This window comes from Trachurus trachurus, assembly GCF_905171665.1.
Source record: "Trachurus trachurus genome assembly, chromosome: 9".
Taxonomy (NCBI): Eukaryota; Metazoa; Chordata; class Actinopteri; order Carangiformes; family Carangidae; genus Trachurus; species Trachurus trachurus.
This window is the reverse complement of record NC_139895.1, coordinates 17,333,513-17,351,736: the sequence shown is the minus strand read 5'-3', so window position 1 is coordinate 17,351,736 and position 18,224 is coordinate 17,333,513. Positions and strand designations below refer to the sequence as shown.

The 18,224-nt window shown below is 40.6% G+C and overlaps 2 protein-coding genes across 2 annotated transcripts; both read right to left on the bottom strand.

The window, feature by feature from the left end:
- Positions 1 to 3,062: 3,062 nt before the first annotated feature.
- LOC310991118 (phospholipid phosphatase 1-like) lies at positions 3,063 to 8,234 on the bottom strand. Its single transcript, XM_083978701.1, has 7 exons — positions 8,202 to 8,234; positions 7,777 to 7,988; positions 5,047 to 5,198; positions 4,623 to 4,903; positions 3,974 to 4,031; positions 3,559 to 3,735; positions 3,063 to 3,346 (listed from the first exon to the last, which is right to left on the bottom strand). The coding sequence occupies exons 1-7, from the start codon at positions 8,222 to 8,224 to the stop codon at positions 3,221 to 3,223; spliced, it is 1,029 nt and encodes a 342-aa protein (XP_083834827.1). The 5' UTR covers positions 8,225 to 8,234; the 3' UTR covers positions 3,063 to 3,220.
- Positions 8,235 to 10,503: 2,269 nt separating this feature from the next.
- LOC310990996 (chondroitin sulfate N-acetylgalactosaminyltransferase 1-like) lies at positions 10,504 to 14,869 on the bottom strand (the record flags this gene model as incomplete). Its single annotated transcript, XM_083978563.1, has 9 exons — positions 10,504 to 10,781; positions 10,954 to 11,035; positions 11,123 to 11,217; positions 12,143 to 12,324; positions 12,880 to 12,981; positions 13,658 to 13,874; positions 13,980 to 14,158; positions 14,300 to 14,400; positions 14,507 to 14,869. The coding sequence occupies 9 exons, from the start codon at positions 14,867 to 14,869 to the stop codon at positions 10,504 to 10,506; spliced, it is 1,599 nt and encodes a 532-aa protein (XP_083834689.1).
- Positions 14,870 to 18,224: the final 3,355 nt, after the last annotated feature.

Below are 18,224 nucleotides of genomic sequence, written 5' to 3'. Positions count from 1 at the left end.
GAAAACTCTACTACTCTACTCATGTTCCCATAGTGTGTAAATCATTTAAAGGCTATCTTAACAAAGAAGAACTGTCCAATGCTAAATTCAATTTGCTCAACAGGGTCAACAGTGTTTAGTTCATAGAAAGACAATGAAAAGCTTCTCTAAATTATGTATTACATCAACACATTCCTAAAAAATTACATGCTGAGGTGAATGTCCCAGTTGACACGTGAGAATAGATGGGAACTGAAACTTGGAGTTTCACACGAGACAATAGAGTGAAAGACAGCTACTGTTGCTGGTGAAATGTCGGATATTCCTAAAAGTGAAATCAAGAAATTCACTAACCTTAACCCTAACCATAACCCTTTGACATTGTTAAACTTATATTGTTATAACCACCATTTTGTCACATCTTTGACCATGCATACATCTACTCTACAATTAGCCTATCATTAGGTAACATTAAATGTCAAAAGGTCACCTTGGTCTTTACTAAACTACCTAAATATTGAGCGTTGTCTTGGATCATGTCTCACCATCTTATAACAAAAGAGCACCATCAGAAAATTTTTGATATGAAAATATATTCAACAAAACAGAGTCTAATTAGATAATATACTCCATACCTGTGTTAAAGTATAAAGTTTCTACTGTGTTGTGCCTCTCTTATTGTTCCTGAGTTACTAACTAACATCAGTTTCCTCTCAGTTTTAAGTGGTAAGGGGTTACAACATTTCTTTCTATACCAGTGCTCCCTTACATGCAGAAAGATGCTCTAAAATTTCATCAGATCATAATCATGTAATAAATATGAAGTTTTTACTATTATTCTTGGGTTATTGTGTCTAAAGAGTCACAGACACCAACATGACATGATGTCCGACATACATGTCCATCGTGGTAGGACATAAACGCTGTGTAATACTGAAATTATAACAGTTTCCATTAAATTTAGGTTCAATTACATCAAGTTCGTCTGATTTTTAGGGAGGAAGTAGGAAAGTAAATTGGATTAGTAAATGGATCCCATCTGCATTGATGTAGATATTGTAATTCTGACTTGGCAGTTGACAAAAATGTTATTTACAAATCAGAAACTCATAATTGCAATACTTCTGTTATGCCATGAATGCAGCTTTAATGTTGATTTGTCAGTGGTGATATATTCAGGGCCGTAGGGGAGAAAGGTGATGATAATTCTAGGGGCCCGGCGCCCAGTAGGGCCCGCAAAAAACCCCAGTAGTCTAATCTTTGTATGACTGAATTATTCTGCATAAGACCCTGACTAATACCCATAGTAATGCTGCATTAGCATCAAAACAAAGTAGGCTAAATAAAAAATGATAATACATATGTAGTCTAAGAAAAACAAAAATGGAAAAGTCAGGGGCCCACTTCAGTATTCTTTCAGGGGCCCCAGGATTCCTAGCAACGGCCCTGGATATATTTGGCAGGAGGGACCAGGTGGAACATGTGACGGCCAAATAGTCTGTACATTTGGAAAACCAGTTTTCTTGTTACTGTTCTAATTCACTTTACGATATATTGCTGTATCACTATAATAAAGTTTGTTGTGTGGCACCATTACTGTTTTAGTTCCACACTGCCTTTAGTTAAAACTTAAAAGGCCAATTCCTGTGTACAATCTGCAGTGCACATACATAGCTACACAGTACACATAACAAGGGCAAGGGAATCACTGTGACCCTGCCTCATGGAACATGTAGACTTGTGCACCAAATAGCAGAGTATCATGTTATTGAACAACAGATAGCTGATAAACTAAAGTTGAAAGTGATTAGTGCGCTTTAATGCTGTCACTTTGTTTAACTTGTTTAACTTTGTTTAACTCCTCAGCCTTCATCTCTCAGCCACTTTAATAGGATTTAAGCAGATCCTTAACTTGGACGTTCACAGCCAAGGATCAGCTGCACCTCTCTGCTGACAGAACTTTCCATGGGTGAAGACGAGGTGACCTTACAAGCAGCAACAGTGTCCAACCCAGTTCCAGTGTGTTTGTTAATGTGTTCACTGAAACTTCAACCTCCATATCCATGATACTGCAGGTATAACAAACAAACGAGTTTTTCCACTGACGACAGAGGAAGTGTCTTAACATTTGCATACTGTGGTTTCTATGGTCTGTCTACACAGACAAAGCATAAGCTGCTGAAAGGGGGGTTTATTTGAGGAAACTTTTCTTTCAGGTTTGCATTTCTTAAAGACTTCAGTTTCTGATTCACTCTTAGTTTCTCTTCCTTGCCCAAATACCCGACTCTGCAGTCTGAGAGACAGAGAAAGCACATATCAGTGATTCTACTACGGCCAGTGAGACTTTATGTAAAATGGGGACCTTATATCCATTTACATTACATAAATGCCTAATATTCTCCACAGACAAAGCACACAGGAATCATTTCTTTCCTTTGTATCAAAGTAGCAAAATGGAGCTCACTTTATTTGTCTCATTTCCCCCCAGTACTGCTCCAACGGCAGTGTTTAAAGCTTCTGCATTGACGTAAACATCGAGCTTCATACAAATAGTAAAAACAAACAAAAAATGAATTCACTGCACTTTCCATACATTACAATAAAATATCAGCAGGTAGCAGCAATCTGACTAAGGCAAAAATAAAATCAACATAAAATATATAATTTATGAGTTGAGGCTCCATTTTAAGTTTAAGGACAGTCCAGGTTTTCTTCTTCACAGGTGCCAGGCTCACAAGCCTGCTTGCAGTGCGCACACAGACGCTCATTATATTCTGGGCAAAAAGAATTTCATTCATTCAAAATGGCAACATCAGACCAATATACACGGGAAACCACATTTCCAACAAGCTTATACTGTAAAATGCTTCTTTCTTTTTTTTCTAACATGCCGTACTGTATTTTTGTTGTTTTGTCATTCCATGATTAACTGTGTTAAACTGGATTCAGCCATAAACTTCTGCTTCTTAATATCTCAGTAAAGTGCAAGTAGCCTACTTTTATGTTTTATGTAGTACACTTTTTTGCTGTAATCAAAGTTTACTGACCACACACAAAGGAAGCAGGTTCAGCCCGCAGGCTGCAGCGTTGGCTCCACGGGATAAACTGTGTTGATGAAATGCACAGGAACAGCCAGCTGTTAATATGAAAGACTCGTAGCTCATTGATGTGTTTTAGGTCCCTTATGGCCACTTTAAGGGACACACGCCCTGTACAGAATTGTCTCTTTGAGGCGTCAGATTCAGTCAGTGCTGCCATAGTGGTTCATACTGGAAGGGTTTTCCTGTAAACTGGTTGGCGAGGCTTCTTCCTCCTGGGAAACCACCGCGTCCACCGGCTGTTCAAAGAAGTTGGACACACAAAACACCTGCAAAAAAACAACACAAATCATTCTACTAATATTCATATTGCAGTTTTATGGTACACAGTAAAATGACTTCCTAATCTTTAAGCCACTTAGGGGTAATCAAATACTTTATAAAAGCAAACATGGTCAATCTCTACTTTCCAAATATGCTTTTTAAATTAGTCAGGGTCTTGCTTTGCCATTACCCTGACAGCCCTGTCAATCAAACTTACTGTGAAAATAGCCACTAAACCCCCTTGCAGGAGGCCAGCGAGCACATCACTCCAGTGATGTTTGTAGTCGGACACCCGGGACAGACCGACATACACAGCAGTTGCAATCAGGAAGAACTGGATGGTGGGACGCAGAAGCCTCGACCACTCTGACTTCAGTCTGGCTTGAATGTACAGCTACAGTATGTCAGAGGGAGAACATGAATACATATTAGAATAACGACATACAGTCTATATTGTCAAAGCCAATATTTACAATGTACATATTGGGAGCGAATGCCTTTGCTGAACAGGTAAATCAGGTATAGACTGAGCAAAGACATATTAGCATTGATTGATACTTTCCACTACTCATAGCCTATGTAAGTTATATTTTGGCTATATACAGTTTTTGAATAAGAATAAATGTACTTACTACAAGGAACAGCATGCAGTACATGGAGAAGGATGAGTGTCCAGAGTAGAAGGACAGTCTACAAGAAATAAACAAGGGATACTGATTGAAATCACATCTTCATGACAAATGCAACGTCCATCAAAATCATGTTAGCAAAGCAATGTTTTGCTTCGCTAACATGGAGTGGGTAGTGTTTATGGCCCAAACTACAGACAGACACCAACATGTTTTAGTTTCACTTCTGAGGATCTGTCATGTCATCCATACAGTCATTGGATTATCAGGTCCTGCACACTGAGGTGACCCGACTCCAGTTGTTACTCAATGAGCTGGTGTCCTTGTACCAGGCTGGGATCTTAAAAAACGGCCCAGTCAGTCCTGGCTGATCCCAGCCGTCCTCTGCACGGAGACTTCAGGCTGCTTCCGTTTGGCTGCAGGTACAGCCAAGTCACCTGCAGGTCAATAGGCTAAGAAACTCTTTTCTTGGTTTCCTGAACAACGCACTTCAACTTTCAAATGTTGTTGTACTTCTGCGACATTGTATGTATTTTTGTTATATGTGTGTGGGACTGCTGGCTGTATAACAAACTGCCCTCGGGAATAATAAAGTTTTCTTTGACTTTGATGCTTATCATGCTTTTGTGGATTTCACATTCAGAACCATTACCTGGCCTCGTCCACCAGAAACTTGTCTCCAGTGCAGGTGAAGTTCTCGATGTATCCACCACCTTTGCAGTTGATGCGATCCCAAACCGGTTTGCATACAGCCAGGAAGTTTGGCCGCAGACGACCGATGGAGTACTTGGCTATGTCTGTCAGAGACTGGCTGGCGGCAGCTCCGAATACATAGCTCCCCACGGCTTTGTAGATGCACGCCAGATACTTGGTCCCCAAGGACTGGTTCTTGATGCGAGACAGGTAAACGGAAAGGCACTCACCACATGCAATCTGTAACAAAAGAGATGTACAAACGGTAAGTAACCTTTTCTCAGGCAAACAGCCACACCCCTTAGTCAAATTCACGATGGCAATTTAAACAGATGGACTTGTTTTCTCTGTGACATCTAAAAGTCTTTGGGATGTTGACTCACCACGATCAGTGTGAAGGGGATCATGACTCCTCCTAGTAGCTGGTAGGATATGGTGTCCTCTTTAAGAGGGTATCTGATGGACTCATCGTTACAGAAGAAACCCCGTTTGAAAGGGTTGTGTTGTGGTGTGAGGATAAAAAATGGAAGTCCAACTGTAAAGAAATGAGGAGAGGCACAAAAATCAATGGACAGACTCATTGACAGAATTTGTTTTCTGTCTCACATATTCAAAACGTACATCTTGTTGCACAAGTCACCAAAAGGCAAGGCTAGGCAAGTTTACTTTTTCAAACAGTTTGTCTCAAAGGGCTTTACATACAGTAGCATCATAACAACATCCTCTGCCCTTAGATCCTCACATCGACTGAGGAAAAACTCCCAAGAAAAACCTTTAACAGGGAAACAACGGGATGAACAACAAAGGAGTTATCCTTCACCAAGGACGGGCAGATGTGCAACAGAATAGAAAAATACTCATGTGACTGAGGCTGATGAGCCACTAATGCTATTACACAACGCTTATGATATTATTATGTTATAACATCAGGGAACGTGACATGTTGGGATTGTACAAGAAAATTCCCCTAGTGTCTGTGAGAAAACCTTCGTGGTGAGCTAATAGGAAATTTCTCTTGTGGGTTTCATTGAACTGCGAAAAAAAAATTGCCTCGCTCACGGGCATGAAGTTACACAATAACTGAATTTTAACCCTCAATACGTTGAGTCACAGCAGAGTAACACTGCAATAAGCAAGCATTTGCATTCAGGGGAACATGCTGTAGCTAGTAATGCAATCTCTGTGGTATTAGTAACTCCCCATGATTAGGGTCCGTGTAAAAACTAAAATGTGATGAGCAGAGAAAAACCATCACAATGTTCTTCAGAACAGCAATCACCTTCAAAACATGCTTATTTCCAGCAGTGCATTTTCTTTCATTTACAGCTTTTCTGAGTTGTAGAGAACCGAACCCAGATGAGATTTATGACGTGAAGTCAATAATAAATTGTTGGGCGTTCCTCCAGCTCTGATTGCTGGGATAGATATTTCCGGGCTAAATGAGTTATGATACAGTCACAGAGCTTTGTTAAGGCCTGTTGGCTTAAACGTTCCGCAGGGCAAATTATACTGATGGTGTCTTTTCAGAATAAACTGAAACCAAGAAGGAATCAAAATAGTATTTACCTACTTCAACTGGGATGAATCTAAACGAAACAATCGACTAATCATCAAGAAAGACTGGAGCTTAAGCAGGAAGAGGCTTTATAGTGGAATAATAGCCACTGCTTCAAGGTTTGATTAGATTATGTTACAATCTCATAACTGAGATATTGAATTATTGATTATGTTGTATGACTGTTTTCCAAAATCTGCTTTAGGCCTATGCTGCAGTTGTTGCTGAGTTATGTAAAAATGTTACCATGGTAACATTCTTGTCTTGTCTTGTGTGTGGTAATAGTGAAGTCACTGGTTCACCACAAGTCGGAAGAGGTGTAGTCTTATGAACACGAAGGTGTGAGCTAAGATGGTACAATGACATTAAAAAGTGGCCAGGTGAATTGTATTAACAAATAAACAATATTACTGCAGGTGTAGAAGATAACATACAGCAAATATTTGAAGAAGAAGAACACTAATGTGTTATTTTATTAAACCTTAGTTTAGATTATTCTTGCCACCTTGGTTTTGGTTTAGTTTATTGACAAATTTTAAATTTACTTGTGAAAATCTATAAAAAATAGTGATGAGTTCACCAACTTTTATCAAGACAATGACATGTGTTCGCTGTCTGCTGCTCAGATTTGAAAAAGAAAAATAAGTTTGGAAATTGAATTATGTAGGCTAATCATATATAATCATGTGATAGGTAGAAGTATTTCTGCACTTTTGTTTCAATGTGGTTTTGAGTCCAGTACTTGCAACAGAGTGTTTCTCCTCTGTTGTATGTCTACTATTACATCAGGAAAGTAAAAGTAGAGCCGACTGCTTCACCAACCATCGATTTTACAGCAGTGTCCGGCACATAGTGTTCAACACAGAGTTCACAGAGCAGAAAGGAAGGTCTTGAATTTGGTCTCTGAAGACATGGGACTGTAAACAGAGATTAGTCATGGCTCCAAAACAAAATGATTGCTGTATACAGTCAGCAGTGGGGCCAATCACAGGACAGTGAACAGATTAATCACAGGGAAAGATTGTTAGTCTAAATCCTTATCAAGCCTGGCAGCTATCAAACTGAACTCTGATTGTCCAAAACTGTTGCAAAACTCACACTTATCTTTATTCACAGCTATGATCAAAACCCTTTACGTGTCTTTTCACTACATCATTGTTGGATATATTTTGCAGTCCCTTTGCTGCATGCCTCTGCTATGATTACATTCCAAACAGTGAGCTAAAAATACAGCTTTGCTTGGAAAAACACACACACACATACAGGGTGGGACTTTGTTGCCTTTTTTTTCATTTTCCTGCCTGGTTCCCTCAACTTCAAGCCTTCCCATGTGTGTTTAGGCTACATGACATTTATGTAGCTAAATCATTTGAGATGATTTTGCTTTAAAAAAAAAAAAAAAAAAAAAAAACTACCTTAGGCCTTTATGAGTCATGGAAAAGTCTGGTCAGTCCTGTTTGATATTAATACATTTAAATTAAAGAAAAGTCTGCACCTCGCTTTGAAAAAGACACAACAACAAGGCGGATTAAGCAGCATGGGGATTAGGTTTACACACCGAGGATGAGGCAGGTAATGTCCAGCAGGATGAGAGGGATCCCTGAGGCTTCAAACATGTTGCGTCTTCTTCCTCTGGAGTCTGTCTTTGCAAAAAATGTCCGGTCCCCTCGGTCCCTGTTGCTGCTGCTGCTGTTGCTGCTGCTGCTGCTGAGCGGCCGCCGGCTGGTTTCAGGCGAGACGAGGCGCAGCCTTTCTGCCGCACATGTCTTGCTATTTCCAGCACAGAATTAAAAACACACCAGTGTCATTGTGCTGCCTCAGACTCCGGGGACTGTCCCGAGAAGCTTAAACTACCTGTGTGTTTTTTTTCTTTCTTCAGCAAAAAAGTGAAGAAAAAAAGCCTATAGTAGCCTAGAAATCAAAAACACTTAACTAAAGGCTAAATCTAATCTAACACCACCACACACGTGAAGAGCCTCTCACCCTTTCAATTGCTCACAAACCATCGTAACACAACCGGGCGTCTTCCGCTCATGATACCGTCCTGTCCACGGATGAGACATCCCCCGGTGAGGCTCTGACTCAGGAGCTCCTCTCCCAGTGCGATTAATGCTGCCTTCACGTGCAGCTCGGAAAAGTTAGGTTTCTACGGACAAATCAGGGAGCAGCAGGGTAGGCTAAGTGGTGGTGGAAAGTTGTGCCTGCGTGTTAGGAAAGTTTTTGTTTGTTTGTTTTTCTTAATTTCTGTTTTAGAAAATAGTTGTAGGAGTCTACAAGAGGATCAGGCATGGTAACATAAAAAAATTAGCAGCATTCTTAAATTGATGTAGCTAGGCTATGACCTATGTAAATTTTAGGACACAACCTGTTTGGAAAACCTGCACAAAATAAAATAATAGCTACACTAATATTCAGAAGTCATGTGCTTAATTTCTGTAGCTAATTATTGCATTTCTATAAATATGTTATCATGTTGCTTGATTTAAAGAAAGAAAAGAAAAGAAATAGCCTATGAAAAAAGATTATGATTATTAAACAACCAACTGTCTTGTTTAAACCCCGTGATCCACGTTATCCAAAACAGTAAACAGAAATGGTGAAATCCTTCCAGTCATGACCCGTTTTCACGGTGCTTTTGAATTTCCGAGGTGAACATGAACGCAGCACAGAGCGGACAAGTGGTAATGGGACTTTCGTGGGCCTGCGTTGGTTGTACGACAGCCGTCGGCCGATGCTGAGCCGCCCCTCCTCCCTCTGCTCCGAGCGCATGCAGAAGTATTGAGGTTAGCCTGCTACAGTATCACTATTAATAGTTAGTGTCTCCTCAACAATGCATCTCAAAAGGAGCCATGAGATTTTAACGCTTAAACTTGTCTTATTTAGGACAGAAATACATATTTTAAGTCGAGTTAATAGGCTAATAGCCTATTATGTTCAAGCTTAAAGTAGCCCATGGCAAAGTTAATGTGTGGGACTATAATTTGAAAGTTTGGCAGAGCAAGTTCCTTCCTGCATCATGTAGCTTAAGCACTGTTTTAGTGTTACCGTTTGTTAAAATGGACCACATTTTCTCATCTCCCCTTAACTTTAAACATACAGTATTTGTAAGGGTCTGAGTTACTCATTAGGCCTATTTATCAGCACACCTGGCTGCATGAACATTCCTATGAAGGCCTGGTGAAAATGTACAGCACTTTTAAACAGTCATTGAAAGCAAAGAGTAGCTTGTTCATAATTTTCCTGTGTGTAGGCTAATAGTATAGATGTTTTATGTGTGAAAAGAAATCACAATCTCAAAGATAATGGTGTGATGTAAAAACAAACAAACAAAAAAAAAACCTTTCTCCAAATATATTTTTTTTTAATCACACTTGCATCATCAACTGGATTAATGCACTTAATGAAGACACTCATGATCAAAGAACCACATCAAAGTGATGTTTGTTGATCTAATCAGGGTTTCTCATTTGGTTGAAGGAGGCAGGAACTACTGTGTTAGGTTAAGGTGTGGCCCTTCCCCTATAATAAGTGCTCATCTTTATGTCAACAAAACACTTTCGAGAGGCACACAGGAGGGAGGGTAGAAGACAGAATAATGTGGATTTATATTTATTGTTGATTCTCTTGTCTTAAATTATAGTGTTTAATGTAGAAAGCAACTAGCAGATTAAAGTTGTCAAGTCAAACACAGATGTAGGTATAACACCACTAACAGCTGCACTACATGACAGTAACTTCTGAGGTAAAAAAAAAAAAAAAAAATCTACTGTGAGGGTCAAGTCCATTTGATAACAATAAGGTAACAGGAAAATAACTTAACAATAAAGATGAAAGTGTACTGTTGTCATGAGATAGGCTAGAGTGGGTCTTGTTCTTGTCTTCAGCAGGTAAGGGCCTGTATCTATCTAAAAGCTGTCAATTTGGAAAAAGTTAAAACTGCATTTTTATTTGCACTGACATGAAGAAACAACTTTCAAATCATGTTCTTGCTGATGTCTCAGTAAAATCCTGTAGTTTCCTTCATCAGGTTATTTGTTTCAATACTATCATGTAAACACCAAGTTTTGTATGAATCAATGGACACAAAGGAAGCAAAAATATATCACATCCGTCATACTTTTATTAACACAAAAAATTAAAGCAAACTCAATTTGTTTTGATTCTTTGCAATCACATTTAGTCGCTTCTGTTAATGTCACCTGAACACCGAGTACTAAATCATCATGGAAACCAGAACAAGAACATACATAACAATCACACAACTCTCTAATTCATGGCCTTATGCTCATTTGTTTGCCTGTTTCTTGGAGTTCATATGAGCCTCTATCTCTTGTCTAAAGAACAGCTCCCCCAGCTGGCCGTGCGAGGCTTCACTCATGGCTTTGGTCTGCATACACATTTTGTACTTGTCCGGGGGAAGCTCATCTGCACAGTCCTTCTCGTGCCACAAGTGGAAAAGGCCACGAGTCGGAGAGCGAATCACCATCAGCTTACTGTGAAGGTACTTCCTGTACAGGTGAACGTCCTCCAGCCCCCAGCCTTTGATGTTACGGTCAAAACCACCTGGTTTACACACACAAATAGTGGATTTCTTTATGCAAACATTCATTAGATCATGTACTTTTATGCATTTGGAAATGTCAGAGTGGCCAGTGATTAATATTATTTAATTCTATTAACTTTGAGATGATGAAATTAGAGAAATCACTGATGACGCAAGCTTTTTATTCATTACCTATATTGAGGAAATCAGACCTGTACTGACACGTCATGCCAAACCCAAAGTCTCTCCAGAATCCAGTTTCTTTCTTTATCACCTTCGACAAAAAACACATTAAACACAATGATGACATCTTGATCTAAGTCATTAAAGTAAATATATCTGTTTATTGATTTTCACCTACCAGCTGCTGTTGAACAGAGGGTAGAAGCGTCTGATTACTGTAGATGATTGATGGGTTGTACTGGCTGAAGAGCACTGGATAATACACTTTCTTACCTAGAGACAAAAAAAAGAAGTTAGAGCAGCTCAGACATATCATTCATTTCAACACCCAGTTTTTCTTCCTCTTTCTCTTTATTTGGAGAAAATGTATTCGTCATTTCATTCATTTTTCATTACTGACATCATGTTTTTCATCCCACACTGCGTGGTTGTGTTACTGGTGTCTATACGGAGATGCTAGAACTACCAAAAGTGATAGCAGACCAGAGAAATGCTCCAAGACGGGTAACAGACGGACCTTTCTACACAGACACGACCACCAGAGTGTGTTTGTGTCTTGTATCCTTTGTTTGGTTGTTTCTTGTCTCTTTGTGGATGTTTCATGACTCTTTGAGGTTTTTTTTCTTTTTTGCCTGAACTCTATGTGTTTCAAACAGGAAATATCAATACATTTGGCGATTTGTCCACAACCAAGGGTAAATGTCAGAAATAGAATCATGGTACATTATATCCATTGAGATGTTACAGGCTCTGTTCCCATTATATTTCCCCCAAATTGTAAAGGAATGACAAAAATGAAGAACTGGAACAACTTAATCAATGTTTAATGGGGCCCAGTGTCAAAGTCCATTACCCTTTATCTTAAATTGAACTTAACTTCATCATTAACCTCACCCAGTCGTCTCTTATGATACATAACTTAAGCAGGCACAAGGGGAAACACAGCGGGAGGGAAACTATATCTGAAGGGAAAACAGACCTCAACAGAAAACCAACAAACAACGTCAAGTATGTGCTTATTTGTCATTGTGGTTTATGATGTTGTGGTTCATATGAAGAATTCAGGCCTGAGTAGGATGTGTATTATATGTCTAACTAAAATGGAGGAGAAGCTGCATCAGAGAGGCTCCAGCAACGTTAGACCCCTGTGACTGATCATCACCCCGCCCCACACGGATCGCCCCAGCCTCTCTCTCACCAGCCTCTGCATTGAGACGACAGGAAGTTAAAAAGTCGGCCGTGAAGTGGATGTCAACGTCACAGAAGAAGAGCAGGACATTTTGGCTCCGCCTCCAGGCCCTGGCGCCCACATCGAGGCCTCGACCACGAGAAAACTCCTCGTTCAGCTGGATCAGTGTGAAGCCCCTGAACCGAGTCTCTCTGAGGAAAAGATGGAAACCACGTTGGTTAACCTGCATGTGCAGTTAGACAGATTTAATATAACAATAATATTTAATTGGAAAAAAAAAATCACTATATGGTTAACAATATCTCTTACAGGATCTTACAATGTTTTGCTCCCAAAAGTCTCAAGTAAGAAAAAACAGACTGTGCATTACAGTTTAATAAAGAGATGTGTGTTGGTCTCTGGAGGTTCAGAGGCTTCAGAGAACTTGCTGTTATTAGCCTGCAGCTCCAAAACACTCACACTTTTTCATATTTTGGCCAAAATATCTGCAGTGCAGCACAAACACATCTGCAAGAGTTGAGATAAAGATACTGCTTTCATCTTTGTCTTGCAGTCAGTGACTCTGCCTCACAGTAATTTATTTTTTCATCAATTAATACTATTTATTATCTTGATAAAGGAATAAACTGAAATCACATGACTTTAAAATCCTGCAATGACTCTATACATGACAGAATAAACAGGTAAACATGTGATCCTGAAACTAACTAGCAAAAAGGTTTGGAAGAAAATTGAAAATCGATTACCGACTGGTCTGGTCCAACATGGCTTTCACTCGGTCTATCTGATCTCGCCCAAAGTAGACGACAGTGAGATGAACCCTGCCGTCCTTCTGGATGCACACCTCCCTGGACAGAGGGAGGCCTGTGTCAGGCTCATTTCTGAACAACTTTCTGCACCAATAGCTACAAATGACCTTGTTTCTCCCTTCTCCCTTCTTGTATTAGCCAAGGCAAGTTTATTTGGATAGCAACTAAACAAGTAATAGAATACAATGGCAAATAACCCTGGTTTAAAAGAATAGACAACTCAAGTAGCATGGATGGTTCATATCAGATCAGGATATTAGTGAATTGGCCACAAACAAATGTTACAAAGTCAATCATCTTTGACATTTGTCTTATAAAGACGTCTGCACTGCGATGAGAAAAGAAGAAGAAATTGTCATTTAAATGCACTGTGCAGTGTTCAGTGCCAACAATCTTCTCCACTCCTCTTCTGACTGGTTGTAGAGGATCCTCTGATAAACACTTTAGAATTCAAGGAGTGGACTGTATTGAACAGATCAGTAAAGTGCTATTTCACAGATAAGGAGAACTATTAGATTATTGTCTAAACTAACCTTTGACACCTCTGAGCTTCTCATTTTCTCTGAAGTGGCGAGGAGTCTTCCAGCCAAGCTACTCCACTAAAATAAGGTCTCACTGACTCAACTCTTCCAACTTAAGCACGAGATCAATAACACAATCACAGTCCATGCAGTGAGTGGGGTGACAAATGTGTTCATTCACTCTCAAAAGATACCGGAAGTTGTTGATGAACTGTCTGAATGCGTCCGGCCTCTTGGAGAGTGGCACGATGATGTTGATGAGCATGCTGTGCGTATTCACGCTCTCGCTCTTCACCTTCACCACGGGGCCGAACGGCCTGAAGAGCACGAGCTGCGTGAAGTCCTGCGGGTTGTCGCCCTTAAACATCAGCTCATACACGGTTCCTCTGTCCCGCTCTGTGCGTGTCAACCCTGTGACAGAGGAAAGAGGAGAACATGTTGATGACAAAATCAAAATTGCACCACAATCCTAGTTGAAGATGAATGAATGAATGAGTGGACTCAGATCCCCCTGACCCTCTAAGAAGTCTGAAGGGGAGTATGTTCGCTTCCTCCTGATGTTCTCCGTGTGTTGGCGAGGTCCATTCAGGACATGCAGAGCTGTTTCCACGGTGCCTATCAGCTCATCCCTGCGGTCTTTCCTGGCAGGCCTCTCCTCTGGGTGCCTGGTCAGCCCCGTCTCCAGCTGGTACACCCTGAGAGAAGCAACAGAAACCCCCTTACTCTATAAAGACTATGATGACTTCACATCAGGAGCAGGTTGGTCAGTTTTCCTGGGGGGTCCTGAAAGCAGCTCTGTGACCCTCCTTAACACTTAAAACAACTGTTCCGCTCACCTGCGCAGAGTGAAAGTGTCAAAGGGAATCACTGCATATTCACTGGGCAGCTTCACACCTGAGTTCACCTCCGCCTGGCTCAGCTGGGAACGGAACAACTCCTGGAGGACACGATGTGACATTACCACACCTTTAATGTCAAACTTCATTCATCTCATCTGACATGTGTGTTCTTGCATCTCTCATCCTGTGTCTTGTGTTTCCTACCTTCAGGTCGGACTGTGACGGGGTTTTGTGCAGACTCTCCAGACCCTGAGGCAAAATCCCTTTGGTTTTTGCCTTATCCAGAGACTCCTGGAGCTGCTGCGTCCTCTCCTGCAGAGCCTCCTTCAGCTGGGCGATCTGCCTGGCCAGGCTGTTGATGTAATGCCTGTGAGTGTCCTCCCTCTCCTGCAACAAAGCCATGTATCCCTCCTTACTCGTGGCCCCTCCAGACCACAGCAGAGACTGCTGGCTGCTGTGCGATGAAGGTTTACAGGCCAGGAGGTAGAACAGCGAGAGGCAGCAGCAGAGGCCGAGGACAATGAGGCCGACGCGGGCCACCAAGGCCAGCAGCCACCGTTTAAACATGGTGGATTGTCTTTGAAATGATTTTTAAACACTTGAGGCTTAAAAAATCATGGCTCAGCTTCTGTCATGTGGAGATGCACTCATGAAAAGATGAGCAGCCCATAGCTCCAAAACTATACATCGAAAAATATGTTTTTTAGAAAAAACCTTTCTGATGTCATCCTCATCTGTCACATCCACAGGCAACATCTTCACAGGACATTTTGACATCCATTTCCTTTGGACCAATGTGTCTGTGCCACTGTGAGTGCAGAGATCATCTCCAGAGAATCAAAACAACCTACAATGACAGACACAAACATTTTAAAGCATTTTTGGCAGCATTACAGGTTATGGGCGTAGATTGCAGCTTGACCACAGTGGATTCATTACAGGGATTCTTCTCTCACATTTAGTAATTTTCAGGATTTTTAGACCTGAAGTGTCAGAGCATTTAGTATTTCACAAGGACAACTCAACAGACATGCTGTGGCTCTGTGTGCATGTACTTTGGTAATCCATCCCGTGGCTCTTGATGTGTTTTCCTTTAAAATCACAAATGTCAACCTCATGGAGGAAAGCCGTGATGGTTCATCCTCTGCATGGGGACCATGAATACTACAGTTTTATGTCAGTGCATTCAAATTGAACCAAGGTTGAATTAAGCAACAGACATTGCTAATTTGACGTAACATCATTTTTTCATCATCAGGTGACCCCTATCAGGTGATCCTTTGGGCACACCTGACCATGAGGTCAAATGGTAAATGGAAAGATTCAGTGTTACTGTAATGATAATGCACCTGTTGTGAAAATAACAGTAGCAGGGTTTAATAAATCTTTTGTTTTGGTGTTTTATCATGAGAAAGCCTCTGAAGACAGAGAGGCAGAAACAGACAGAAAACAGAGGCACAAAGAAGACCTTACATCTGGAAAATCAGAGGTAGTAAAATCACCTTGTTCTGAGTCTTGTTCTGCTGTGCCTCAGTGGTTTTTTTGTTCTTTGTTTTTTTTGTTTTTGTTTTTTGTGAGCAGTTTATTTTATAACTAGGCATGCACCCTTGTCACGTCGTCGCAGTTGGACTGTTGGTCAGGTTTTGTTTAGTTGCTGTAAAATGCACAGAAAGAGAAATAACCTGAGCGGCGTTCACTGTGAATGCCACGACGCTGAATGTGGGAAGTGACAGAAACAAGCATTTCTCTGTGTCTCTCCACTCTGTGTGTGTGTGTGTGTGTGTGTGTGTGTGTGTGTGTGTGTGTGTGTGTGTGTGTGTGTGTGTGTGTGTGTGTGTGTGTGTGTGTGTGTGTGTGTGTGTGTGTGTGTGTGTGTGTGTGTGTGTGTGTGTGTGTGTGTGTGTGTGTGTGTGTGTGTGTTGCCATCATCAGTTTATTCACAGCACAGTTGGCTCTTTATTGCTCAGGTAGAGGCTGATCTCATGAAAGACTTGCTTATGTTTCCAGGTCCACCCAAGCAGTGTGTGTGTGTGTGTGTGTGTGTGTGTGTGTGTGTGTGTGTGTGTGTGTGTGTGTGTGTGTGTGTGTGTGTGTGTGTGTGTGTTAGGGAGCGATGTGGACCCTTTTAACACCGTCCACCATAAAGATCAGTACATTTAATACAAGTGTTTTAGTGTGTTTTCTACTCTGCATGCTCATGAACATACTTTTGCATCGTAAAAACTCTAGTTGTGGTTGTAATCTTTACTCTTTTGTGGCTCATATAAAGGCCTTTTATCTGTTTCAAATGACTGCAGAGCTTTCACGGGGCTGCCATGTCACCTCAACACCTGTGTAATATCAGATTTATCGGCTCGCATGTAAAAAGAAAACATCTGACATCACAAAATGAAACATGCAAACGAAACCATACACAGACAGGTTACACTTGTTAAAGCTGCCCTTATTAAAAATGTATTTAATTATATACTCACCAGCTGCTGGGAATCTCAGGAAAAGTTATGACTGGATGTCAGTCATCCTGAACCGCTCTTCTGTCTTCCGTCTGTCACTGTTTGAGGTCACAGAAAAGCATCTTACCAACATTTGCAGGCAGGAAGATTATGTGTTTGTTAAATGTTTTTTGTTTTTGTTTTTAAAGCAAGAGGCTGGCTTATCCAGAAATGATGAAACAGCTCTCTAGATTAGGGCTTAAGTGGCCTTGCAGGAGTAAACTGAACTACTGAGAACCTCCTCTCTCCACTTAGTCTCCTCCTTTTTCCCAGCACCTCCCTCTCCTCTCTCTTTTTTTCCCCATCAGTCCCCCACCCCCCAACCCCCATCCCCATTACTACCACCAGTATGGAGATCTAACCTCACAAAATCTGCCTTCATCCTGAATTCCTTCGCAGGTCCTCCGAGGCTCCGCCACTCTACCCTTAAGTCTAATTAGAAGGCAGCTGGAGTAAGGAATGCCCCCCTCAGACCGTGATGCTCTGCCACCTGCAATCTGTTGTTGGGGAAATAGCTAGGTACCCGTTGGATCCCACCAATAGGACGGGTCTTGCACATTTAATGAGGCAACCACAGATGGTCCTTGTTTTCATTCGGATGTCGACTCCTAAGCCCTGACTCCTCTAAATCATGATGTTCACTTTGTTTTTATCTTGTAAATGGAGATTTGGTTTATAAAATTCACTGTTATTATGTTAAAGTGTTATTATATGAAAGTGTTCCTGAAATGTGGCCGATATTATAGCGTGACAAGGATTAAAATTCGAGTCAAATGTTTTCTAAAGCTAGAGACTTTCAAAGACATTTGATTAACTGTTTTTTCCACCAAAGGACTATTGTTAAAGCTGCATTATGTCTGTCTTACCAAAACATCTCAAATCATAAACTGTACAGTACAGTTCTGTACCCCATCTCACAATTTGTAGAATTCACAATTATCTCAGGCAACTTGTGATAATAATAATCATAATACAAATAATAATACATTTTATTTGGAAGCGCCTTTCATGGCACTCAAGGTCACCTTACAAAACAATAAAACAACAATAACAACAAGAAAATAATAATAATAAAGATACTAAATCATTAAAAACAAATCTGCAATCTTCAATAATGAGATGTTGTTCCCTCTTATCTTTTCTAGTACAAGCAATCTCGAGACAGGAAATAAAAACCACATTATATTATTGCTGTATTGTTTTTTAAATGTCCTTGCGATTTCAATTCATATTTCATATTTTATGAACTTTTAAAAGAAGGATAACTGTGCACTCTTGCAGAATCACATGCCACTGAAATCTTGGTTTTTATAAAGTCTTTTAAAACAATGTCTGGCGGACATAGCTGAAATGCATTTGTTGTTGGTTCACCACACGTTCAATAAAAAGATGATCTAGATGGGCACTTCCAATCTGTTCTGTTTAGAAAG